Below are 27,545 nucleotides of genomic sequence, written 5' to 3'. Positions count from 1 at the left end.
TGTTCCTTACCCATATCTATGTCAAAAGGATCTCCGAATAGTAAAACATAAATTATTAGGAAAATGAAAAAGTGTATAAATTTGGGTAGCATGAAAGTAATTTTGAGAAGTTAGAAAATTTTGAGAATCATCCACAAAAGGCATTTTCCCCCACTTCTAAAGAGCTCTACAGAAAGGCAATCCTAAATCAACTTTCCTAGTGCTTAATAGCTCTTCTTTCCAGAGAGTATTGTTAAGAATTAATCTAATTCCTTTTTGTTATTGATCTAGTTCAGTTTCTCTTCTTTTGTTGTCCGTAGATGCTTGCTAAGTCATGATACATATTTGTTCAAAGAAGAAGGAATATTATGTTCTTTATAATAATCCTTCTTCAAGATAAAGGCAAACTGAAATATCAGACATAGCACTGGAAAGAAATTACTTATTTAACTGGCACAAATCAAATATAAAATACCAATTATATATGAGGGCTTCTCAGTTCCTAAACGTTTCCCTATAAGGGATTAATTTGGAACTGAAATCTGTACGTTTATAGATGATGACAAAGGTCACAATGATCATAAAATAGTTGATATTTATTGAAATCTTAAAATGTGCCTGGCACTGCATTGATTGCCTTTATGTAGGTTATCTCACTTTCATACATTTTCTCATTTGATCACTGTAACAATTCTGTGAGGTAAGCGCTATTACTATGCCACTTTAGGGGGAAAACAAGGCTTAGAGAGAGCACTCAATTAGGGAATGCTGGAACCAAGATTTGAAAACAGGGAATCCATTTCCAGATCTTGTATGCTCAATCACTCTGAAAATAAAGCATCCATTAACAAATCATTATAGGAAGTTCATCAGCCACCCTAACTGTTGACTCCACTGGCCATGGGTTTGGAAGAATAACTGCTGTGTTGACTTGGTTGACTTCATGGCACTAATCAGACACAGACTGTCTTATTTTTTTTAATTAGATACATGTATTTATAGGGACAGATAAATAAATTTAGAACCTGACATTGTTGGCTGCTGTGAAATATTGATTCTCTTCTTAACAATTATCTAGGCATAGATAAGTAACTCATCCTTAAATATTTCTGACGTCTATTTTTTAGAATTGTGATTATCCATTGTACGCATTTTGTAGGGAAAGGATATGATTCTCTCTTCATTCTTATGTCAAAATTCCTAAGAATTTATTAACTTGATATTATTGCAAGTGCAGGATATTTTGAGCCCTGCCAGTGGATTTACCCAGTATATTATCTGGAGTCCAAAAAAGCTCTAGAAACTTCAACAGTCAAAACCACCCAGCCAATTTTAGATGAAGTGTCTTGGATAATGAGAGTAAATGACAAACTTTGCTTTGCATTTGTATAAATTAAAAGTGAAATGAAACACCACTGATGCAGGTTGACCCTTCACACACTACGTTCAAAACTTATCTGACATTATTCAAAAATGGCATTATTCAAAAATTTCTGTAGCATTTTATGATTTTTCTGAGAGAATTCAGACTTTGTACCTCAATTTTGTGATATATGTTGTTATTGTGTTACAAAGTTAATATGCCCATGGCCATATAGACTATAGAAGAGCACTTTTATTTTAGGAAAGGTCTATAAAAATATCTGATTTCAAATACATTAGTGATGGGAAAATTGAAAAACCTCAATACTTGTATTTAATAAACAACGTAATAGCCAACTAACAAAAGCAAAGTAGCTTTCATAAGTTCACATCTACATGTTCTACTATAGAGGCCATAATTAAACCTGTATGCAGATTTATTCAAGTTATTTTAATTGCTACAGGCAGCATGTATATATGCACACATTATTTGGATGAAGTTAAATTGGTATGCTTACTCTTCAATAAATTGATACTTGAACTTTATTTGACTGAAATGCTGTCTTTATAGACCAAACTGAACTAAATATTTCATGCTTTTACATGATCTACTTGCAAGTCACCTGAACTGATGACAAGTTTCACATATTAAAATGTGAGGGCTGCTTTTTCACTGCTGTCTTCTGCCCACAGGTTGTTTATAAAAATAATGACGTAAGGTTGGAATTATCTCGACTTGCCAAACAAGGAGACCCTAAGATGAAGATCCATGGAGTGGTGGCATTTAAATGTGAGAATGTGGCAACCTTAGACCCAATCACCTTTGAAACCCCAGAGTCTTTCATCTCTTTGCCTAAGTGGAATGCAAAGAAAACAGGCTCCATTTCATTTGATTTCCGTACAACTGAGCCAAATGGCCTCATCTTATTTAGCCATGGCAAGCCAAGACACCAAAAAGATGCCAAGCACCCACAGATGATAAAAGTCGACTTCTTTGCTATTGAGATGTTGGATGGCCACCTCTACCTCCTTTTGGATATGGGTTCAGGTACTATAAAAATAAAAGCCCTGCAAAAGAAGGTCAATGATGGAGAATGGTATCATGTGGACTTCCAAAGAGACGGACGTTCAGGTAACTTTTCAGTTTTCTATGCTGTTTATCTCCTGAAATACCCAATACCCATTTCTAAGGAATTCAAACCAAGACATATTAAAGATATCCTGCGTTTTTGTCTTTAGGGTAATGGAAATTGTTGTTTCTGTTTCACATCATGTGAAAAATCAGAAGGAGCTAATTAATCATCATAGTTGGACATTAAACCCCAGATACTCAAATAGCTTCCAGAATAGCTTGTTAAATGAACGTTTATCGGACAATCAAGTGCCAAATCTTGCAAGAGCTATTATCTTGAATTTGCAAATGACAAAATGCAAGGTTCTTGTATTCCCTATTATCAATGATCTCTTTTATCATGTTTGAAGGTCCTGGAAGTTGCAAATATAAAATACAAAAAAGAAGTGGAACAATCCACATATAAAATTCTTAGTGTAATACAGCACACTTTTTATCCAGGGTTGATCTATGGCATGGGAAACAGTTTAATCAATACAGAAGCATTTCAAGGACACTGGCAAAACTCTGTGGTATTCCATATAGCTTCCCTTTCTGATGAAGAATGTTTGGAATTCCACTAACAAGGACTCATTCCCCAGTTCCTTTCATTGAACTTTATCCTGGGGGGTGGGGAGATTTGGGCACTGGAAAGCCTTTCCTGAAAAATTCAGCTGTAAAACAGCAGTTGTTTGTCAATCAAGACAACTGTGTTCCCCCTCCTAGGAATATCTTATTCACCCAATCAAATAGATGGAATGTTTGAAAACTACGTGGGGGGCTGGTGGTGAGGGTGAGTATAAGGAAGGTCAGAACTCAGTGCTCTGAGCCCCAGTATCTTAGACACTGCATTTTTTATTCATCCCTCTCTGGAAAGTCTTTCTAAGAACTTTCCTTTGCGTAAAGAGCCCCCTAATATATGAGTTAACATTTCGTTTGGTCTGTAGTATTTATATTAGATGATTGTGAATAGACAACATGAAGAATTTTTCTTTCTTTCTGTATTATACAGAGGTCATTAGGAATTCCATTCTGCTTTGTTTTTCCCACGTTAATTAAGAAAAGTCCATTGATGGGAATTCCAGAATCCGGTAACAGAGCACCTCTCCCTAGCTCCCCCCAGTCCACCTCTGACAGAGTTAGCACTTAATTTTCTACTGAACTGTCAAACAGAAAAATTTAGAAGTCGATGGGAGGCATGGGCTTTTTTTGTGGTTTACTAGATTAACCTGTGGATGATATCGATTACCTTAAACTATATACCTAGAATAAAATTTTGAAAATTATTTACAAAAGTAGATATTTTAAGTCAAATTTCATGACAATTTATAACAATAGATCAGATTAACTGGACATCTTTTGGAAGTTCAGGGGGCAAAAATAGCAAACTTCAGACCAGTTTTATTTCACTCACCTATAGGAAAGTAAAACACTCACCTATAGGAAAGTAATGTCAAAATTCTATTAAATAAAAGATGTTGTAAAGAGGTATATAAAACAATCTATTATCCATTTGATAAAGATGATTTATATCTGGATATTACTTTCCAGTCTTTTCTGTGTGAAATTATATGTGTACATATATGTAAGTACACATGTATGTTTCTGTATTTTTATGTATAGTGTGTGTATATCTGAGCATGTGTGTATGTGTGTGTAGACATGCACATATACATACACATACACAGAGAGAACAAGATTCACTTGAGTTTTTCAATGGGATCTCTTATAAGGAAAAAGTGATGATGCAATCAATTTTCCAGGTCTTTAGAAGGCCTATTAAAATAAGGATCAGCCATCATCCATGTGGAATCTAAACCCCTTCTTGATGTAGAAGGGGACCGGACCTTGCCATCCCAGGCCCACAAGATGGAGAAACAAAGTATGGATTAGAGTGGACTTATTGGTGTTCTGCTGGGGAACTATTATGATTAGTAAGGGAAGAAATTGTAGTAGTTATGTGGAGAGGGTGGCCACGGTGGCTGCTGGTGGTCGGAAGAAGGAAGAAGAGATATGGTGTGGGGGCATTTTCAGGTTTTGGAGTTGTCCTAGGTGGTGCTGCAAGGATGGATGCTGGATCGTGTGTCCTGTCATGGCCCCCTGGGTGGACTGGGGGAGAGTGTGGACTACAATGTGGACCACTGTCCATGTGCTGCAGCAGTTCTCCAGAATGTATTCGTTGGGTGCAGTGGATGTGCCACAATGATGGAAGAGGTTGTTGATGTGGGAGGGGTGGCATGGGCGGGGTGGGGGCTATATGGGGACCTCATATTTTTTAAATGTAATATTAAAAAATAAATAAATAAAAGTAAGGATCAGAAATACTCTTAATTCTAAAGCAGAATAAAATTTATCTTTTTTAAGCTAATTAATTCATCCAAATTACAGTTGTTTCTTAACTGCTCTATTTAAACCCTCATTAGAGAAGGTTAAAAGCAGAGAATATCTATTTTAATTTACAAAACTCGATTCTGGGTGGAAAGAAGAGAAAAATGCTTTGGGAGAGTGCTTTTCATATTTAAGAAAACAAACCAACAAAAAATCATGAGATTTTTGTTGGAATCCAATAGAAAGGTTAGGTTACTATGTTAGGTAGTGTTTTAATGGCATATCTTTTGTATGTGATTAAAATTTCAAATTATTGAATTGGAGCAAACAATATAAAAATCAAAGCTCATTGACTATCTCAAGTTCTGCCCTTTACAGAATGTGCAAAAAGAGTCATATGTTATTTTGGCCTAGCTCAAGGGAGTTTAATGTAATTTTAATAGCTGCTGCTGTTAATATTTTATATATAGTATTTTAATTAAGTTCTATATTTGCACACTGAGTTGGTTTGGTATAAAACAAAAAAGCCTTTTAAAAATTGAATGAATAGCTATAATAGCTATTATTTTACTTAAATTAATATTACTGATTTAGGCTGATGAAATACTACAATTCATAGCTCAGTTAGAAATAAGAAACAATTTCAAGAATTAATTCATTTTACCCATTTTAATATCAGTTATAGTCAGAGACTATAAAAACTGATTTTTCATACAATGTAGGAAAATACTGCTTTGACAAGAAGACAATACATGCTGCTTTCTGACACAGAAGATGAAGGTCATAGCTATTAATTTGTCTGGGAAAATACTAAGCTGAATATTTTCAAAACATTTAATAAATGATATTTTCTCTGTTATTAAAGTAGTGAGCCCAGGCCTAAGACTTAGTATTTCTGCTGATGACCATATTGATTGAACATACTTAAGTAACTACGAATATAATGAGATCACACTGTTAATTAGATTCCAATATCTATCTACAGGTTTTCTTGATCAGAGAAAGGGTTAAAACCATATGTGGTAGACATAACTGAATTTTTAATATCCCCTAGTTTATAAGGGAAACTCCATATAAGAGGGGATTTTATTTATTTTTATGTCTACAATTCCTGGTATTTTCCTCTGTAAAGCAGATACTCAATAAACATTATAAAACAAATAAATGAGTAAAACCTGCGAATATCTCAATGCCAACCGCACCTAATCTTCTGAAAATAGTAGCATCATCTTTACATTTGAAGAACAATGCAATCTTTTCATTGTAAATGCAGCATTTTAAAGAAATTAACTTTACTTACTGTAAACGACTTATACAATATAGAATAACAGATGCTATCCTCCTTTTATGAATGCAGTCCCATCCTCCAAGCCCAGGTATCAAAAACAATGCATCGTGAAAGTTCAGTGATTGTGAGAGAACAGTGGTAATCCAGGTACAAAAATGGCAAGCTTTTATAAAAACAGGACTTTCATTCCTGCTTGTTCATGAGATCCCTACATCATTTAGCAAACACGTAGGTAAAAGGCAAATTGATCAAGAGCCAAAACCTTCACTCCTTCGCGAGTGTTGAGCTATGCAGGCAGAATAAGCATGCTGCTGACTGGGAAATTCAGCGCCCATCTTTCTGGTGGTTTGCCCTTCAGAACTTTGTTCACTAAAATGTGTATATATGAAACCCTTGTTCAATGGGACACGTTACCTTCATCTGCATACTTTTCTAGAGTTCTTCATTTTCAGTAAAACCAATTTTATTGTGTTATTTCTAACCTATGTTCCTTCTTCCATTCTGATGTGTGAAAACGAAATACTTTGACTAAATACTGTTCGGCCACAGCTTTTCTCTGCATTCAGTATGGCTTCTATTACCTGCTTAGTCTACGATGCAGTGACCTGGGAGGCAGGTGGACTGAGTCATGAATGGCATTTTCAGAACAGCTGGCAGAGAAGGAGCCACACAAAGAGCAGGAATGCTTTAGTGGGTCAGAGTGGATGACTTAATCTGCAAAAAGTGGATGTCCTCCATGGATAGCTTAGCTACTAACAAAGTGAAAACCCTAAGTTTCTGAATTAATAAATATGACTGAAGAGTTCATTACTCTGAAAAATTTGGAGGACATTCAGCTGTGTATTTCCTTATCTACCCAACCTCCCTTTTGAGCCTTCCTTTCTCTCTCTTTTGACCTTAACCCCAACACAAAGCAGCTGCCCAGGTATTTAGCTAAAGTGTGAATTGCACTACAATTAGGATGAGTTTAAATACTGTTTTCTTGGGGCATGTAAATTGTTTAAATTTGTGTTAAGCTCTTTGGTTCAATCAAGGGTATCCTCTCAAGGATTTTTATAGCCAACTGCCAGTCTTTTTTTTTTTTTTAAACTATCACTACCCATTGAAATCAAAGAGAAAAGTCATTATTCTTGTCAAATTCTGCTTGTGTACAGCAGGGTACAGCCGATTGTATCAGCAGTTATTCATGGGTAAGCCTACATTTAACAGCTAAGAAGCCATTGAGATTTGAATTGAAGTCATAGAGTTCTAGTTTAAGAACTAGAAATTACAGTGGGAAAGGTAGAAGGGTCTCCCCAGAGCACATAATTAGAGGTTTAGAATAACCACTGTTTGATGTGAACAGTACGTTCTAGCTATGTATTACCAGCACTGGTTTCTGTGTATACCATTCATGAATCACCACAGTTAGATATTTCTACTTGAACAACCATTAGACGATCTCTCTGTTTAGGTCTTGATTTGAACTTGTCCTCTGACAATAAATATTCCTCCCGTGCCTCTGCCTAGTAGGCTGCTGCATACATCAAGAAAATTTTCAGTAAATTAATAATACTTTCTTTTGTATCCATGTTTATAAACCACCTCTGCCAATGGAAGACTGAAGTACTTGCCAATAATTTACTAATTTTTTGACCATCCTGATGATGGAGTTGACTTTGCATAAAATTGTTATATTATGCTGTACTAAAATAGTTTATGTTTATTCTGAACATATTTAAAAAGAAAAAAGTCATTTGTTGTCTTCTTCCCCATTCAAAAAATGTTATATTTGCACATTTTCTTCCAATTTTTAATAACATGTACATGTTTTATTTAGTTAAAATTGAAGTATAAATATAATTCCCTAGGCTATTGATTTAATGTGGTGTCATAAACGTTTTTGCTCAAGAACAGAATTTGTTCTCTGGGAGTTGTGAAATCAGCACTGGAGAATCAGAGCAGGGATAGGCAGAGGCACCTAGAATCCCAGGCTTATGGGGCTCAAATGCATTAACATTGCCAGATAAAAGCCACAGAAAAAAATGTTGGCCATGCTCATCTCGACACCATCCAGAGGACATGACTCCTTCATCTCACTGTGGAGAGAAAGGCAGGTCACCTTGACTGTGTCAGGTCACCTGGCCAATGTTACAACACACTTCCTTATCTCACATATTCTCCTTGTTCTCAATCAATTTCCCCTAACAATCTTCTGAGTTAGATTTAGCTCCCAACTTAAGTCTGATTGTATTAGGGGAAAAAAAACACCACTTATGTAGATATGAGTATTATGTTTTCTGTAACAATTATACTTCCTATCCTAGATGAATAAATGAGCCTTTAGATCGATAACTCCACTTGTTTCAGTTGAGCTACGTGGGACATGTTCCTTATCCTGTGATAGTTAATTTCTCATAGGGAATTCATAATTTGGCATTCCTCTTCTATAAATTGGTCTTGTGGAGCTTGGTAAATATCAATCAGATCCTGAGAGATGGAACCTTGCTCTGTCAATCTATCCGATTGCTTTATCTGGGCTTGCCTGGACTAGAGCATCAGTTGCCGCTTCAGAAGGTGGCAGCAGCCTGACCACTCCCAGCCCTATTGAACCTCAGAGTGAGTGAAAATCTGTGGATCTTCTGCAAATATAATATTTTAATTACTGCAAATTATTTTACTTCATTGATATTTATAACTTTCCAGCTTTGGGTATGATCGTATTTTTAAAAATTCATATATGCATATATGTTGGCATACGGTGTATGTGTGTTTGTATATTTGTGTGTAATACATGACATGTGCATAAGATGTAAATACATGCTGTTGGTGAAAAGCTTCAAGCACTAAAAAAAGTATGCCCTATAATTAAGAGTTTCCTTTACCACATACTTCCATCACCAATTTTATTCCATAAGGAACCACTGAATGTCATTTGGTGATTAAAATTTTCTAGTGATTTTTCTATGTACTAATATACCTATAAATATATTTACATACTGAAAATAAATAAAGGACTGTTTTTACATAAACAAGATCCTACTTTATCAATTATTGGATGACTTAAAATTTACTGCGGGATTTTTCTTTTTTTTTAAAAAAAAAAAGACTTTTTTTTTTTTTTCTCTCCCCTCCCCTACCCGCCTCTGTTGTCTGCTCTCTGTGTCTATTCACCGTGTGTTCGCCTGTGTCCGCTTGCATTCTTGTCAGGCAGCACTGGGAATCTATGTCTCTTTTTGTTGCGTCATCTTGCTGAATCATCTCTCCATGTATGGGGTGCTGCTCCTGGGTGGGCTGTGCTTTTCACATAGGTTGGTTCTCCTTGCAGGGTTCACTCCTTGTGCATGGGATACCCCCACACGGGGGGAATTCCTGCATGGCACACCACTCCTTTGTACCTGGCAGCACTGCACGTGGGCCAGCTCACCACATGGGCCAGGAGGCCCTGGGTTTGAACCCTGGACCTTCTATATGGAAGGCGGATGCTCTTATTAGTTGAGCCACATTCACTTCTCTGAGAGATTTTTCTGAGCCATTCTTTTGTAGTGACATTATGGTATCCCTTAGTTAGGCACTTAACATTTACTTATTTCCTTCCTCTATTGATGGACATTTAACTTTTTTAAAAAATGACTTCTAAATTAATTTATAAATGTCCTTATCCTTGACATATTTTGGTCATATTGGTCAGAATTTCTGTAGATTATATTCTAAAAAATGGAATTGCTAGTCAAAGGGCGAGTTCATTTTTAATTTTCGAAGAAAATGGCAAGTTATTTTCCTAACTGGCTATTTCAATTTATACTTTTATCTACAGTATATGAGGTGCTCTTTTCCCCTTACTCTTATCATGACTACATATTACCAATCTTTTAAAATTATGTTCTAAGATTTATTTCTTCATATATTGGTTTAATTCCCAAAGTTCCCACTCACAAGTGGACCCAAGTGAACAGAAAATGAATAGTAATAGACAGAAAACAGAATAAGTTTGTATTTCAGTTTTGTTTTCAAATAGTTTATTATATTACCTATTATAAACTTAAAACATTGACATTGATTACAAAAAAGATGTAGAAAATTTTAAAGCAAAAAAATAATTTCTCTTAACTCTACTACCACAAAACCCCTTTTTTAATATTTTTTGTGCATTTTTTACTATTTTATGAATATTGTCTATTTTGCATTTTGTGTCATACTAATCGATATTGCATTCTGCTTTTATCACTTATATCATGCCTTTTTATTGAGTTTGCATTTGTTAATAGAATAGGAATTTGACAAGCAAATTTGTAACATTGTGGAATTGAGTTATCTTTTGCAGTAGGAATTTGAGTAGGATTGCGAATAAAGTTGTCATTTAACTAAAAAATTGATTTTAAGTAATTTCAAAAATTTTTATTCAGAAAGGAACTTTAGTGACCATCTACTCTATTTCTTTATTTAGATGAAGGGTCACACTGAGGCCTTCAATCTATTATTTGGCTAAACTCACCAGCTAGTTAATTCTGGAGCTAGAACAAGAAAATTGGTTTCCTCTCATAAGGCAAACACATTTCCTATCTCACAGAACACTTTTTTTTATCCCTTCACTTCCTATTAATTTAAACTTTTGCAGTAATTTAAAACTTGAAACCAAATTAACTTATTTTAAACCTCACCTTCAGTCTGTTTCTTCTCACCTTGTAAGCTAATCATATGAATGTGCGATAGCTGAGAAAAAATTGGAGGAACAAAGGAGTGGAAACTCACAGGTTATAAAAACCAGACTAAACTGTAAAGTTGATTTACATGTTAACAACTAAGAGCTGATTTTAACAGTTATTTTCCCCCTTTACATGCAATTTTACATTAAAGATTAATGTATTAGCTATGCTTATTAATATTATTAAATAAACATTGCCTTGTCTAGTTATCACAACTGTGTTACCTTTTGTATATGTCATGAAGTAAAGTTTGGTGTTTGTTAATATAATGTATATTAATACATTAAAATTATAAAACTCGTATGTTCTCATATACAATTTATATTTTAGCTGCAGTTTCATTTCTTAATAACCACATCAGGGTGCTTTGGAAATAAGACCCCACAAATGATTACCAGCAACAAATTTTAATGGCTTAAATATAACAATCTTTATGTAAAAGATTTGTTTAATTTACTAGAAACTTCAAACACAAATATAGTAGAAAAGGATAGGGTATAAGACTTCTTTTAAGCTATTACAAAAAGAACATGAAAGTATTTGTGATTCTTGGGGAAAGGTAGAGGGATGCCTCTATAATATACTTGGATATTTTTTTTCTCTTAAAAGTTTACTTACATATGGTTCTACTAGGCCCTTGGAAAATTATTATTTTTCCACCGATACATGAAGCTATGGCAGCTACTCAATTGTCTTTAATTACCAATGTACAAGATTTAAATAATCATTTGATGTGTTCTTTTAAACTGCATCCTTTATAACTCAATTATAATGAAGTGAGCCTTTGGGGACCTTAATATTTAAATTTCACTATGCTAATATATATGTGTTCATTTAGTTTAAACCAATTCAGATTCAATGATGACTTTTTTGCTTAGGTGAAGATATCTTTTGGTTCATATCCATAGTAAAATCATTAAGGGATTCATTACTCAAATACCTTATCAAGAAATGTGTATGTTTTAGGACATTTGCACATGCGCAAGCTAAAATGTAAATATCTATTTGAATTTGACTCAGTAATAAAATTTTATTGCTGTTTAAAATAAAGTTTTTGCTATACGATTCTTCAAAATATTAAAACAACCTTCTTTCCTTTTCCACTTAAATTAAATTCTGCCCTTGTCCCTTAGGTGCTATCTTTTTCAAAAATTTTCTAAAATACAAGTGCATATGGGTTGGCAAAGTATTTAAAAATTAGTACTTAATTTTTTGGGGCTTCCTTCCTTCTCTTATATTTGTTTGCACAATATTCCAGTGAATGATATCTTCTACATGCATTTGAAAAGTGACTCCTTAGCTTGATTCTTGAGCTAAGCTAAAATTCTAGTTCCTTTTGAATTATGTTTGAGTTGAGATTTAGGATTATATTCCTTTTTCTCTCTCTCGTATTTCATTACCTCTTCTTTCCTTACGAACTCTTTCAAAGGGACAATATGGAAGAAGGAATAAATAAGAAAATATGGGAGAAACAAAATTATCATTTATGATGGTAATCTCTAATTCAGTGTTTTTTGGACAGTGGATTACAATCTATTAGTTGGTCCTGAAATCAATTTAATGGGTCATGGTTAGCATGTTTAATAATAAAATAATAAAGTAGGAAATATCAGAAAGTCTCAAAGGTAGTAAAGGCAAATTTTTTTTTGTTAAATTTTATACTTACATTTGTGTGTGGGTGTACATGTGTTTTTGGTGTGTATGACAACTATAGCCTTGCTATATGACTTACTATAAAGTTAGGGCATAATATCATACACCAGCCATGACAAAAAGCATATTCATAGAGAACATATTTGAAATTCCTTACCACAACTTTGTTCAAGGTGGGCACTAGCATTGTTTAAGGTGGGCACTAGCACTCCAGAAATAAAGACCCAGAGACCCCAGTCTTTCCATTGTCACTTTCAGACTCTGGATGACTGTTCAAAATACCTGGCAACAATTTTGCCCCTGAGAATGCAGACACAATGTACTGAGCTATGGAAAGTACAGAGCAAGCCTCTGAATTCCCTCACCTCAGGAATCCTGTAAACATTCTCTTATTATCAAAATTAGAACATCATGAATAACAACGATATGGCTTTTTCCCAGTGCTCCCCTACCACAAGCTGAATCAAGCTTCTTCTATGAATAAAAAGATATATGGTAAAAAAGAGATAACTTTTAAAAAGACATCCCTATTCTCCTAATGCGTTCTCATTGTTCACTTGCTAAGCTGTGCTTCTCCTAACCTTTTCCCTCAATAGTATATATTTCATTTCTTTCAATCCTCAAAAAGTCCACTGCTTTTAGGAAGGCTTCTGAAACTATTGGAAGACGGGGAGCCATACCCCTCTACCTTTAGCTTTAGAAACATGGTTGTCCATCGCACCCAGCCCTTTGCTTTCTTTGTATCTATGCTTTTGTTTAAAGCTCACCTTTTCCATTGTTAATATCTCATTCTTTTTCTTCATGGTCTAGTTTACCTTAGCTGTGCAGAGAATAGGGACCATCTGTTAACTCAATTCTTGTGGTATTTCAGATGGTGTTGTAAAATAATGCTTTAAAATCACATATAATAATTATTCTAATTAAGAGCTACCATTCTTTCAATATATATATGAATCACTTGCCCCAATGACATTTTTTTATATTTTTAAGTAGAATATTTTATAAATATGTATATTTAAATTATAGGCTAGCATATTGAATGGACTTTTGCACTCCTAAATGAGAGCTTTCTTCTAGACACTTGTATAATATAACTAGTAAAAATGAGCACTTTGTCCTTTTTTCCTTTTACAGCTTCCCTCAGAAATTCCTGTTATATTCCACTCACTGGAAGGCCAATATAACACCACCTTTGAGTCTGTCTCCCTCAGGAGCCTTATCTCTTTTTTCTGTGAAAGAGCCAAATGCACTCAATAACACTCTTTCTCTTCTTGGACTCTTCCTATTCTGCTTTATGAAAAATAAATCTGGGGTGATGTGATAATGGACCAATATGGTTTCCTTTTCAGGCATCATATTTGCATTTTCAAAGCTCTTTCTAACAATTGAATATTGGTGGAATGTTGAGTAATTTGACAATATAGGATGCAAGTATTGACCAGGAACCTGCCTTCTCTTTTTCATTTTTTCCTTCTTTTCAAAGGATTTCACTTTTTTTTTTTTTAGGAGGTACTGAGGATTGAACCCAGGACCTCGTACATAGGAAGCAGGCACTCAACCACTGAGCTAACTCCACTCCCCAATGAGAATTGGTTTTTGCTTTTGTTTGTTTTTAAGAAGTCATGGGGATCAAACCTGGTACCTGTACTTGGGAAGCAGGCACTCAACCACTTGAGCTACATCCGCTCCACGGATTCCACATTTTTCACTCTCAGGAAATCCCATGTGGATGCCCACCAGTTCAACCTGTGTTTAGTGCCAAAGATCCTGTATATTTATAAACCAATAGAAGTTTTTCCCCTTATGCTGGATGTGAGGAAAAAGAATATCAATTTAGATAAGAAACTAGTTTGATTCAAAAATAAAAAATAAACAATTGACTTGATTCTTTGGCTGAACCACGATACCTAACATTTATTCAGATACATTTATCATACTGTTTTCTTTAACACAGTAATCATACAAGGTTAGATACTATTGTTATGCCCATTTCATGGATGAGAAAACTATGACCATAGAAGTTAATGAGTAAATGCATATAACTAGGAGAGATGAAGCCAGGTATTAATAGAGGAATTCTGTTAAACCATTCTATTTAAATAAAGCAACCAAGTCAGTTAAAGATGGGTAACAAACCTTTCCTTGATTTGCAGATGCATACTAACTTTCAGAACAAGAACCAAGAAGGGAGTCTGACTTTTTCCCAGAAAGTAATATTGAATGCCAATTTCTTTATTTTTGTTTACTTATTTATATGTATTGTTGAACTGATCCCTTGGAGGCAGATTAACACTTATTTGTTGGCCAGTACAACTTGGTTTTCTGTCTCAAAATCAAATAGAGCCATATGAGTTCCGGTCTTACGAGTAAAAGTTATTTAATTGCACAGTTTGTTTATTCCACTTGAAAGTGCTAGGCTTTGGGAATAAAAAGGGGAAAAAAGCCTCTGTCCTCTGGGATTTCACCCTTAAGCAGATGAAAGGGTGAAAGGGTATTTAGAACACATTGCTTTTAATTAAATCCTGCATATTGTCTTGTCTTTGCAACAGGTACCATTTCTGTCAACACACTGCGCACCCCCTACACTGCTCCTGGCGAGAGTGAGATCCTGGACCTGGATGATGAGTTGTACCTGGGGGGCCTGCCAGAAAATAAGGCTGGCCTCGTTTTTCCCACCGAGGTGTGGACAGCTCTGCTTAACTACGGCTACGTGGGCTGCATCAGGGATTTGTTCATTGATGGCCAGAGCAAAGACATCCGGCAAATGGCTGAAATTCAAAGTACTGCTGGAGTGAAGCCCTCCTGCTCAAGGGAAACGGCAAAACCGTGCCTTAGCAACCCCTGCAAAAACAATGGCATGTGCAGGGATGGGTGGAACAGATATGTCTGTGATTGTTCCGGAACAGGCTATCTTGGCAGGTCCTGTGAGAGAGGTAGGATTCCAAAAACCAAGCAGCTGTCTCCCTTTAGATGAAAGCGTATTAAATGTTGACCTCGCGCTTAAAGTGACCGTTGAAACACAGTGTATATGCTACTGAAGTAAACTCTCTGCAAGCTGAGCAGCCATAACTGACCTGTGTTATTGATGAGCCCTTAATGATTTTCAAAGAGGCTGATTCTGGGAAGACACAGCTATTTAAGTATATCACAGGAACAGAAATGGATGTACAACTAAAAATTTCCTTTTTTTTTAAAGATTTATCTTTTGTTTATTTCTCTCCCCTTCCCCCTAGTTGTTTTTTCTCTGTGTCCATTCGCTGTGTGTTCTTCTGTGACCGCTTCTATCCTTATCAGCGGCACCGGAAATCTCTGTTTCTTTTTGTTGCGTCATCTTGCTGCGTCAGCTCTCCGTGTGTGCGGTGCCATTCCTGGGCAGGCTGCACTTTCTTTTGTGCTGGGCGGCTCTCCTTACAGGGCGCACTCCTTGCGTGTGGGGCTCCTCTACGCAGGGGACACCCCTGCGTGGCAGGGCACTCCTTGCGCGCATCAGCACTGCCCGTGGTCCAGCTGCACACGGGTCAAGGAGGCCCAGGGTTTGAACCATGGACCTCCCATGTGGTAGATGGGCGCCCTATCCATTGGGCCAAATCTGCTTCCTGCAACCAAAGATGTATTATGGGCAACACCTGCTGTCTCTTTTGCTGAGATTTTAATTTCAGGACCCTGGAAAAGAAAGAAGGCCTGAATTAAACATATATATGGCCTCCAGTGCTAATATCCATGCCAAGGAGTGGCATTTAGGGCAGCTAAGCTGTAAATTGCAAGTTTCCTTACGCTATCGAGTGAGACTTAAGCTGCTCATTTCTCTTCAGTCAATTTACCCAAGAGGTATATTCTATCTATAAAGTGAACTGACTTTAATTCTTGTAAGTTACACCAACACTTTCAGAAGTGTGCCCTAACTTCAAAAGCACTGACGTTTGGCCAGGACCTAACTGATGGCAGAGGATTCATTTACCCATATGATATTAGGGCGTAGTTGTACCCTGTTAAAGCTTTGCACAATTACATCCCCTGCTCTCTCTAGTATGAGGCAAAACTACCTTTTTTTCTTTTTCTCTCCCATTGGAAGGAGAGAAATAAGGGTTAGGAAGAGAAGAGGCTGAGAGCTGCCAGAGCTGATCTACAGACCAGACTAAAGGAAGAAAGAGCAAACCAAATAGTTCTAAGCATATCCTCCCATCAGCCCAACTGTTTCAGATAAATGCTATATTCACTACTGTCACTCATTTTAAACAATGGAACTAAAATTCCATAAGATGAATAGTTCCATTGTCTTCTCATGCTCCAGTTAACACTGCTCTATTAGATATTTTGCCTAAAAGTACCTGGCATCTATCCTTTTGCCAGACACATTAAGCCTATTTTTTTCTTTATTCCTAAACTATTTTCTTTTATTTAAGCTAACCATTCCTAGAGAAAAATAAATTATATTGAATTACCCAAATCTGACATGCAATTTTTGTTCCTTATCTGATAAGAATATCAGCATTAATTAATATAAAGAATCAATAGTAATTAATTATCTAATAATGATCTTCAGTTACCTATCAGAAATGTTATCACTGTTCTGTGCCATATAATTAAATTGGACAACAGGTGGGTAAATATTTTATCACATAGATTCACTCATCCATTCATTTTCTTTATGGCAGTAACTGATCAATTCCTGTGAATTGTCATTAGAGTCTAGCTATTACTATATAGGTTAGTCTTATTTAGCATATATTCTCTGTAACTTCTCTCCTATTCTTCTGCCTAAAATTAATTTATTTTGCTTAGTTTTTAGAAATTGCCTAAGGGGACAAAAAAATTGACAAAGCTCACAAGATACATTACACTTAGGCATAATATGAGAGTAGCAGTCATGCATGATTTAAGATTGTCTTTTAACTTTAACCACTCAAAGAGCTGCCAGTTGTTCTGATGCCTCTTGGTTAAGTGAAGCTGGAAAAGGGTATAACTGAACTGTCACAGGAATTTCAAAGCCTTCAGTTAAAATGCATGGTGTACCACCCTGTGGCAATATTCTGCTACTACATATGGCAGAAATAAAAATAGAAATTGTCAAGCTTTTGGAGCCAGAATTAAGGAAAGGGCATATTTATGTATTGCAGTAATTAGAAGGTAGGGTGGCAAGCATATGCAGATTTGCAAATGAGAATTTTATAGTGAACTTCATCATTGGGATTCAGCATTCATTTCTATCTGACAGGTGGCTGGAATTTTCTGCTGATTTCTTTGTCTCCACATTGCTTGTGTTTTGAGGAGAAAGTGGTCATTTTGTGTGGTTCTTGTTTCTAGACCACCCCAGTGTATTGTGAGCAGTTTTTGCTTTTCAAAATTGAACTTCTCGCTTATTTTATGGTGCCTCCTGAGATCAAGCATAATGTGGAAATGTTACCATGCTCAGTGCCACAAAATTTGGCCCCTATCCAGTTCACAGCTATGCCCGACTCAGTCAACACAAGATCAAGTCCAACCCTTGGGGTTTCCATTTCAAAAGAAAGGCTTGGCCTGTGGTTCTTCTACAGTTATACTCTGATCACTTAATGTTCTTGATGGATATACAGACAGACCTTGAATTTTTTTTTAAATGCCCTCAGGAATGTGTAAAATTTCTAGCACATTGTTATTGAATACCACGTGACAAATTATATAGTTGTAATTATTCAGAGTAATTCAAAAGTACATTAAAGTCCTCAGACAATGCAGAAGTTTGAGGAATGATGTAATCATGTAATAGGCAATGTTGATTTTACATTAAGGAAGCAAGGAAAAAGACATTTTGCTGACTTAGGCTAAATATTCAAGAAAATAGTATTTTGCTTTATGTGTATTGATCCTATAAGGAAAAGTGTGAGAGAAATATGGACCAATTGTATGTAAATTAAACTCAGCACCTCAAACAGGAGTTTGTTCAAATGAAATTGAGAATTTGTGAAAATTTGGTCAGGTAGAAATTATTCTAGTTTTTATATAAAGTAAGAGCATCGGAGTAATGAAAGGTCTACTTTTTACTTGTTCATTATAACTCTAACAGATGGAAGGACAGATGTCAGAGCAATATAATTTGGCTCCCTCTCTGATTTTCATCGATGATCACAATATGTGACTGCCTTTCGGCAAAACTGAGCACAGGTGTACACTTTAGGCTGCGACAAGGAATAATGAAGAAAAGCAAATTTATCAAACCTAAAGACAAGGGAAAAGGAAATGCAGAATACAAACCTGAAACTGTTTTTCTCCCTCTCTGGGAATATTGTACTGGAATTAGACTTTTAAATAACTCTTTGGTATTCTAAATGATAAAATAATTTTACTAAGGATGAAGGATGCTGCCAAATAGGATAACCTTCAGATATCATAATGTTGTTTACCATTTACTTGGCAACTCTAGAATACAACCTTGTGCATTTTCCACTTCTTGTCTAATTAAACATTAACTCTAATTATGAGAAATCATTTAGACTTCCATTTGTAGTTTATCAACAGGTTATTTTCATATTGAGAACTGGTTAAAATGGCACTCAGAGGCACTCAGGTTTTATTACTTTACTGTTATTTCATTCCTGCAGCTTTTTGGAGAATGTTAAAAAAAAAAGTCAATGATCCTGATTATTTTACTACTTTGAATTGCTTTTCATACTATACTTTATGACTGATTGTGAGTCATCTATATTTCTAAACAGATGGGCTCTCCTACCTAGTTTTCAGTCAAATTAAGCTACCTTTCAAAGAATAATGTGAGATGATTTTTAATGATTATTGAATAACAGAGACTCGTTTTTTAGGTTAAAAAAAAGAAACAAAATGAACCATGTTTTAGTTTTTTGTTTTTAATCTGCTTAATACCAACATAATGGACAATTGAGAATCACTTTCATACATTTATTTAGGAGCTTGCTTTGTTATAGATATAGGCCATGACTGACTATCGTTTAGGAAAATAAATAGTTAAGGTAAAATTTATTTTAAGATTTTACATGACATGCATTTTTTTTCTAGAGTTCACTATAATTTTACAATCATGCTTAATTGTTCTTGAGCAACTACTACTAGACTTTCTATACTGAGCCATGTTCCTTGGAGTTATTACCCCTGTTCGGGAAACTTTTTATCTAATTGGAAACCCAGCATGTATCTACAAGGAAGAGTTAAGACAAAGTAAGAGATAAGGACAGGACAATACTTTAGGTAAATGAAGATTGACACATTTCTTCATTTTACAACCTTGGATTGAGCACTTAGTATCCTCTAGGTGTTCTTTCAGGCTTGAAGATCCTGTAAGACACAGCTATAGTTAGAAAGGGGAATTCACACATGCTATGCATTCTTCTTGGTTGCAAACATGAAAAATAGGTCTTAGCCCCAATCATTCTTTTCCTAGGATCAGTGACCACACACTGATTATTAGTCTCTAATACAAGGAACTATTGTTACATGGTAGTGAGAAAAGAGATGCAGGATTTACCTAAAATCTTTGACACTAGTGGTAATTTAGAATTTCTGGGGGCCAAGGAAAGTACTTTGTAAAAGCATATTCAGTGTTATGTTTTTATATTTGGATAACTAAACAAAAGAATAATTTCCAGTAACACAATAGAAGATACAAGATGCCATGGACTCTTCATCCCCCACTGCAACCCCAAACTTGCTTTGTGAGGCAAAGAGAATGATGGGAGAGGTGCTTTCCTGCCTCCAGTGGTCAGAGAATTGTAAGTGATAGTGAAAAATAACATTATTTCAAAGGTGTGGAGATAAATATGTCTTTCAGAAACAGTGGCAGGACTTCACCTTATACATATCAAAGAAGAATGAAATTAAACTCAATCTACCTGAAACAGCTATTCAATGCAGTTCTGTAGTAAAATCACTCTTTAAAATATTATGTAAGTTTTATATTCAGCTGATTATTTTTTTACTCTTTAACTGGTTTCCAATAATGCTTAAAAGAATAAATATATTTTCAGATTTTGATCAGATGAACTTTCATGTTATTTCTACATATAAAAGTCGGTTTGTGTGTAAGGGAGAATCAAACCCATTCAAAATTTAAAAAAAAATTTTTTTGCAAAAGTGGAACCAGTTATTTATTTATTTTTAAAATTTATCCCCCCCGCCTTGTGGCTTGCTTGTTGTCTGGTTTCTGTGTCCATTTGCTGCACGTTCTTCTGAGTTTTTTGCTTGTCTTCCTTTTTTTTTGTTGTGTCACCTTGCTGAGCCAGCTCTCCTAGGCACTTGTGGGCTGGCAGCTCTCCGCAGCATGCAGGCAAGGCTGCCTTCACAGGAGACCCCGGGACGTGAACCCAGGGCCTCCCATATGGTAGATGGGAGCCCAACTGATTGAGCCACAGCTGCTTCCCAGTTATTTTTTGTTATGTATATTTGACTGCTTTTTTAAAAATAACTCATCATATTTAATGTTAATCATTATTCATTCATGAAGAAATATTTTCTTGACTACCTCTTATATGCCCTGTGAGATTCTGGAGATTCAGCATTGAACGCAACAGACAACAAATACCTGCCCTCAAGAAACTTAGACATTAATTAAAAAAAAAAAAAACTAAACGGATTTTTCCTTACAGAGACAGCAAGAGTTTAGTATGTGCTATGATGTAGAGCCGCTGTATTTTAAGGGTTTGGGATGTTCTTTTAATTTCTTGGTGTTTAGACCAATACTGAGCCATGAGGCCCCTGTCTTGATAAACAAACTCCTTTCCTACTTTGCCTTTGGTGGCACAAGTATGGCCTTCAAAGTAGTATATTTATTAAGTTGATTTAATAAATATTCAGTTCACATGTATTACAAAAGTGGATTTCACTTAAAACAGAATGGATTAATTTTTTTAATGAGGTTGATTTAAGCTTGGTATCCAATTGAAATAAGGCCTTTCATAGAACTTCAGTATCAAAAAATATTCCATGAATATTTCTTGAGACTCTGCGTATGTGCCTGGCATTTTTTTAGGCACTTTAATGCTGATAGAGTAATGAATAGGAGAGACAAGCCTCTACTCTCACAGTACTCACATTCTAAAGGGGGAGACAAATAATACTATACAAAGAAATAAGAAATAGTAATTAAGAACAATAAAATGGTAAATAGATATAAAATAACTAGAAGGTAATCAAGAAAGGTGCTTTGACCACAATTGGAGTGACAATTGGCCTAAGACCTGAATGATGAAGGAAAGGAACCAACCATATATAGATCTGGGATGAAACCATTTAAGACAGAGGGATCTACAAATGCAAACATTTCAATGAGAGAGTGAAATCAGGGTGGCTGGAAATTACTAAATGAGAGGGGAGGTGCTAAAAGCTGAGGCTAGAGAGATGGGCCAGGGCCAGTTCCCAGGGAACCTTATAGGTTAAAATAAGTAGCAGAGATTTTGTTATAATTGCAGTGGAAAACTGTTGGTTTTTAGCATGGCAGAGATATGATCTCATTTACTTCTTTGAAAGTTTTGCTTGGTTCTGTGTGTAGGTGATGGAGAAAGAGAAGAAGCAAGGAGACTGCTGAGGGAGCTCTTATAGTGGCGTAGGTAAGGCATAAGACAGGGTCTGGGCACTTGGATTGTAATTAGACCTACAAGACTTGCAGATTGAGGGTAAGAGAAAAATCAGGACGTTTGGGGCCTGGACAATGGTGTATGCCACTTATCAAGATGGAAAAGATTGGAGAAGTAGGATATGTTGATGTTAGCTTAGTTTGTTTATTTGTTTGGGGAGTGAATTAAGAGTTGAGTAAGTTGTCTGCTATATTTCAGTTGGAGATGTCAAATAGGCAATGGTGATGGATGGAGAAAGGTCAGGGAGGTTAAAAATGTAAGGGAGAATGGGCATGTGCGGTGACTTAGATATCCCAAAGGTCAAGAGATAGATGGAAAGAGAAGAATGCCAAGGAGGGAGACTGGAAGCATGTAGGATTTGTAGGGTGTGGATGATGATGGAAAATAATGAGATCTGTTAGAAACAATACTTTACTCTCTTTTTTGAAAGATAAACTTGCAAAACCACAACTCCAGAAAACAGTCTTAATGAGCATGGTTGTATCAGTAAAGTCAGTTGCTGTGCTGTATGAGTAGGAAAGATAATGAGAATACCCTAGTTTATTTTAATTCCAAGTAGTTTTTCTTTTATTAAGTGGTATTCGGAGTTACCAGAACCAGTCAACAAGTAGATGACTCATACTTGTTTTGCAATGTTCAACCACCATATGGTGTTGAACATTAAGGGGTGTTGACTATTTCTTAAAACTGTGATTAGCAGTTTTTGCTATTCACATTTTGGGGTGTTTATTTTAGTATTAAGCAAATTCCTTATCAAAGAAACCCAACTTAGTTGAGTAGAATGCACCCAAACATATTCTTCAGTCCTATCCCATCCTTATTCCATATAGCCAAGGTTATTGCCTTTTCAGTGATAGCTTAATATTTTCAGGACACTGGGTTTGTGCTTTTAGTTACTTCTTACCTGTCAATGCACTTTAAAATTAAGGTACAGTTTGTACCTTTGTTAAAATTTACTTTGTTCAATAAAATGGCTTAGAAAACATCATCTGTTGTTTGGTAATATCATTTTTTTTTCTCTTTTTGGTAAATATTGGCCTGATTCCTATATTTAAGACTCCTTATTTTTTTCTTTTCTTTTCTTTTCTTTTAATCCTATTAGGCCAGAAATCTGAAAACAAAAATGATAATAGGAACTTCTCTTAGAATCATAGAGTTTTAGTTCAGGTAAAGGTCTTAAAGATCCTCTAATAGCACCTTCTAATTTTACAGATGACGAATTGGCAAGTCTTGGCCAATTTCATATAGCTGGTCTTTGGCCTAGCCAACCAGAAACATGCATCAGATAGGCACTGGTGCTTCACACTGGGCTCAGCATTGTGGCTACCCAAACAGATTTGCTCTCTGCTCTTTAGAGGAGCAATGTGAATGTAAACGAAGATAAATAATCCAACATGATAGATGTTACTGGCAGAAAGTACTATGGGAAAAAAGGAAAGTGCTGCTACCTCTGCCTTTGGGTTTTTGGCACATACTTCACAGAGGAAGTTATCTTCACGATGACTTTTTCCAGCTTAAACACTCTGCTCATTCCTGAAAATGATATGATTTTGTAGCCCTGTGGTCTATTTGGAAGACTTTCTTATGGCCCACTTTTTCTTCCTAAAAATATAAATGCACTAAACTGACCAAGATTTTTTATATTTATTTTTCTTCTTTAGAGGCAACGGTTTTGAGCTATGATGGGAGTATGTTCATGAAAATCCAGCTTCCAGTGGTGATGCACACAGAGGCTGAAGACGTGTCCTTGCGGTTCCGGTCCCAACGTGCGTACGGCATTCTCATGGCAACCACCTCCAGAGATTCTGCAGACACCCTCCGCCTGGAGCTAGACGCAGGGCGCGTGAAACTGACGGTCAACCTAGGTAACAACCTGCCTTCCCCCACTGAACTAACACTTTCCATTTTTTGTTCAGTTTTGCTTGCAAACATTTACCAAGTAGCCTGTTTGCCATGGAAAGTAAAAACACCTAATGTTCTTATTCCCATCATTTAAAATAATGTAGGTGGGTTTTTTTAGCATCTTTTTACTCTTTTTATTCTGTTCAACATAACTTACTGTTTGTGATTCCTACCACTGATGGTTCTTAAAAGGGAAGCCATGTCTATTAATGAGGTTAGTTGAAATATAAATTAATAGGCTTGAAGATGCCTCAAATCAAAGTTTTCCTGTTGCTATACTTACTGACATTCTGCTTGGTTATAGATGATGTCCTTGCAGATGAATAAAATCCGTCTACTTTTACTTGCATAACATGTGCACAAAATATCAAATTTTTGCTTTGTTACCTAGATCAATAGTTGCTCTCATTCTATTCCATGGGCTTCTCCTTTGAATAGTCACCTGTGTGGTACTCCATCTTTTCTTTTTTGAAATACTGTGTGGTGATATTTTGCTATCAAAAGTCAATCCACAACCCTTCAATGCCCAAAGTCTGCGGCCCTTAGCAAACAGCCATGAGAACACGAAAAACACACACTCTTCTACAGAAATATAATGCTTTCCTGCTTGATTTTAGCATTTATAAAGAGTCACTACAGTAAAACCTCATAAATCTGGACAAAATATGGGGGGAAGCGAGACTGAATTAAGAAAATGTCAGAATTGTAGAGTAAAGAAAACTAAGGAAAAGCAATTGTATTGTTTTCAGTTACATTTACAAATACAAATTAGTAGCTGGAAAATCTTGTCTTACTAGTTTTAATGGATGGATAAAATTATCTATAATTAGCACATTGTTTTATGCAAATTGTGTCATTTCTTGAAATCAGTTTTCTTCTAGAAGTGGACCGTCCACAATTTTGTTTATGGTTCTTGTTTGAAATTTTTCTAATCAGATTTTTCCTAAGAATGAAAAATTAATTCCTGCCCAATAAGTTTCAACATTATCACTAACTCCAAATAAGAGCAGTCCAAATTAATGAGGTTTGACTTTATTTCCTGAAAGTGCTAACTAAAGATACACGAAGAGATGAATAAATTTTGAAACTACTTAGATTTGCAAAAAGTATTATTAAAATGCACCGGGTTGAGGTGTTTATGGAAACCCCATCTACATTTTCAAATTGTTCTGGAAAGAATTGTGGCTCACAATATGAAATTACTTCACTGGTAGCTTATTGCATATAATTATGTTCAATTAATAGTAGTTAAATTAAGTTAAATTTAAGGAGACTGTTTGGAGTTTTTAAAGACTACTTAACATTCTCATTTACAGTTCTGTTAGAGTTCCCTCTAGTGACAATGAAAGGTTACTACAAGTCAATCAACATGAGTTGCCTGTTTATAGCACAGGGGCCACTAGCCAAAGTGGAAACCGTATGGACATTTTCCAACAGCAAAGCATTCTGTGGAAAGATTTGTGTAGGTGCTGGTCCCTGGCTGTTTGCAACCACTTTTCTGATGCGGTTGACGACACATGACAAACTCAGCTATATGGAAACAGAATCTAGGTTCATATTTTTCATGTTCCCCAAAGGCATCACATACTAATTATCAAAATCAACAAAATATTTATCTGTAGTAAAATAAACATAAAGCATCCCACATAGTCTTTTAAAAAGAACCATTGTTATCAATCTGTCTTATCTAGATCAGACATTCTGTTTTAGAGTATCTGCTCTAATATGAAGCAAGTAAAGGAAAATCAATAACAGTGCTGACCGTGACACTGACTACATAGAGATAACATTGGCAGCTCCTAGGAAAGGAATAGGCTTGTGTACTCTGAAGAATGGCAGCTCTTTGCAGCCACGAGAGTTTCTAAAGGAAACACACAGTTGTCTCTGTCCTCTTCCAATTAATACAAGGCAAGGAATCCAGCTGACATCTGGCTGTTATATTTTTGTGCACAAGCAAATAAAAAAAATTTTAAATGATAATACATTAGGGCGAGATGAGAATAATTTAATTTGCTCTCCATTCGATCACTGCAATTCTAAAGGATTCTGTTGGCCTTTGTGGGATATTAGATTTTGGAGGTCCAAGATGTCTGAGCCTAGCTGAGCTTGCACTGTACCCCATTGTGACGGAGCACTTTTTAATTATGCTGAAAACAATAATATGTTCTTTCACAGATGGGGAGAAAGTTGCAGCCAGTCTTAAGCTAAGCATCTTTGACAGTTAACAACTCTTTATTTCACTTAGATTTGTCACCATGTAGCTTTGTTTGAATTGGCCATTTTTTAAAACCTTATATTGTTGTTTCCAATGGTGAAGTTTATAATGATAAATCTGGGTTCTAGAAGTACGTAAAGAATAATGACATGCAGTGGCCACATTTGCATGTGTCTGTCCCCGGAAGGGTGGACTGTGATTTATTGGATGTCTGCAGCTGTTACCTTGAAGGATAAATTTTCATTTTTCATCTATTCTTCCCCATCTAGATTGTATCAGGATTAACTGTAATTCCAGTAAGTGCCTATTCAAAATTTCTAAAATGTTATTCCTCCATTATGATGTAAGCTAGTCAAAGAAAAAAGAGAGAGAGAGAAACGTAGGATTTATAAAACTCATGAACTCAGTTTTGAAATATACCAGTCCATCATCTGGGTGTAAAAATTCATTTTGAAATTTGTCCAGCTAGAGTCTCACCATTGCAGTTCCTACTTCTAAATGGGAAAAGAGGTGACAAGTATTTTGTAAGAGAAGGTCAAAAATACCTCTATAAGCCTTCAGAGCCTGCAAGTGACATTTTTATTTTGCCAGAGCTGGGACTACAGCAGTTCTTTTCATGATCAAAAACCTAGGAGATAGATTTTAGATCTTATTTTTAATCTCTTCACTCAAATATAAATGTATTTGAAAGTATTACTTATCTTGAAAGTTACTATCAAATCCTTCTAAATTTAACTGCCTTTTTACAAAGGAAACCATATTTTTCCAAGTTTTATATATGCAGAAAATTACTTGTCTAAAAAAGAGTTTTTCTGTGTTCATTAAAATTTGCATGATGAATTTTTACATCCTAATCATATATCTGCAGAAAGAACCAAAACTCTTCAAATCTATGATATGCATGCCAAATAATGAGTCAGAGAAAAAAGATGCATGGACTGAGTTTTATTTGAATTTGGACTAGAGAAACTGAAAGGATATAAGGACTGTGGTTTTATTTTGAGATGTAGCATTATCTTGAGTAAAGATATTTTATTTCTTTGAATAAATGTTTAGGTTCTTCTTTTCCAGGTTTTGCTGACCACATTAATGAATCTCCTCCAATGCACATAGTTGTTAGTGCTGTAAATAAAGTGCTTCTAACAAGCTTCTTCTCATTGTCAGACTCAGTACAGATATTTCTATATCCTTGGATATGCTGAATGTGAGCTGATGGATCCTACTCCCCAAACCAATGGCTATTTCCTAACAGTAATGTCATCCCCTGAGGAAAAATATTATAGTCTTACACTGATAAAAAATAATCTATTTCTAATGAAATACAGACTATTTAGAAACTGTGCTTCTTACAACTCAGATTTATCTCCAAATATTTTAATATTCATTTTAATGTAGCATAAAATGTGTCTGTCCAGTCACAGCAATAAAAAGGTAACTGAATCAT

General features: G+C 35.5%; 1 protein-coding gene across 50 annotated transcripts in view; it reads left to right on the top strand.

Moving 5' to 3' along the window:
• Positions 1–27,545, top strand: part of NRXN1 (neurexin 1) — a 1,214,286-nt gene that overhangs the window by 519,811 nt on the left and 666,930 nt on the right. For 31 of the 50 annotated variants that reach the window (XM_071208815.1, XM_071208832.1, XM_071208831.1 and 28 more), the window contains 4 exons: positions 2,035–2,473; positions 14,956–15,339; positions 23,646–23,849; positions 26,371–26,397. In XM_071208815.1, coding sequence (XP_071064916.1) covers positions 2,035–2,473; positions 14,956–15,339; positions 23,646–23,849; positions 26,371–26,397 — 1,054 coding nt within the window. The remainder of the gene's footprint in view (positions 1–2,034; positions 2,474–14,955; positions 15,340–23,645; positions 23,850–26,370; positions 26,398–27,545) is intronic. The other 19 variants (XM_071208816.1, XM_071208823.1, XM_071208821.1 and 16 more) reach the window with 1 other exon arrangement.

This window comes from Dasypus novemcinctus, chromosome 17 (assembly GCF_030445035.2).
Source record: "Dasypus novemcinctus isolate mDasNov1 chromosome 17, mDasNov1.1.hap2, whole genome shotgun sequence".
In the NCBI taxonomy this organism is placed as follows: domain Eukaryota; kingdom Metazoa; phylum Chordata; class Mammalia; order Cingulata; family Dasypodidae; genus Dasypus; species Dasypus novemcinctus.
The sequence above is the reverse complement of the archived record's forward strand: the minus strand, read 5'-3'. Positions and strand labels throughout refer to the sequence as shown.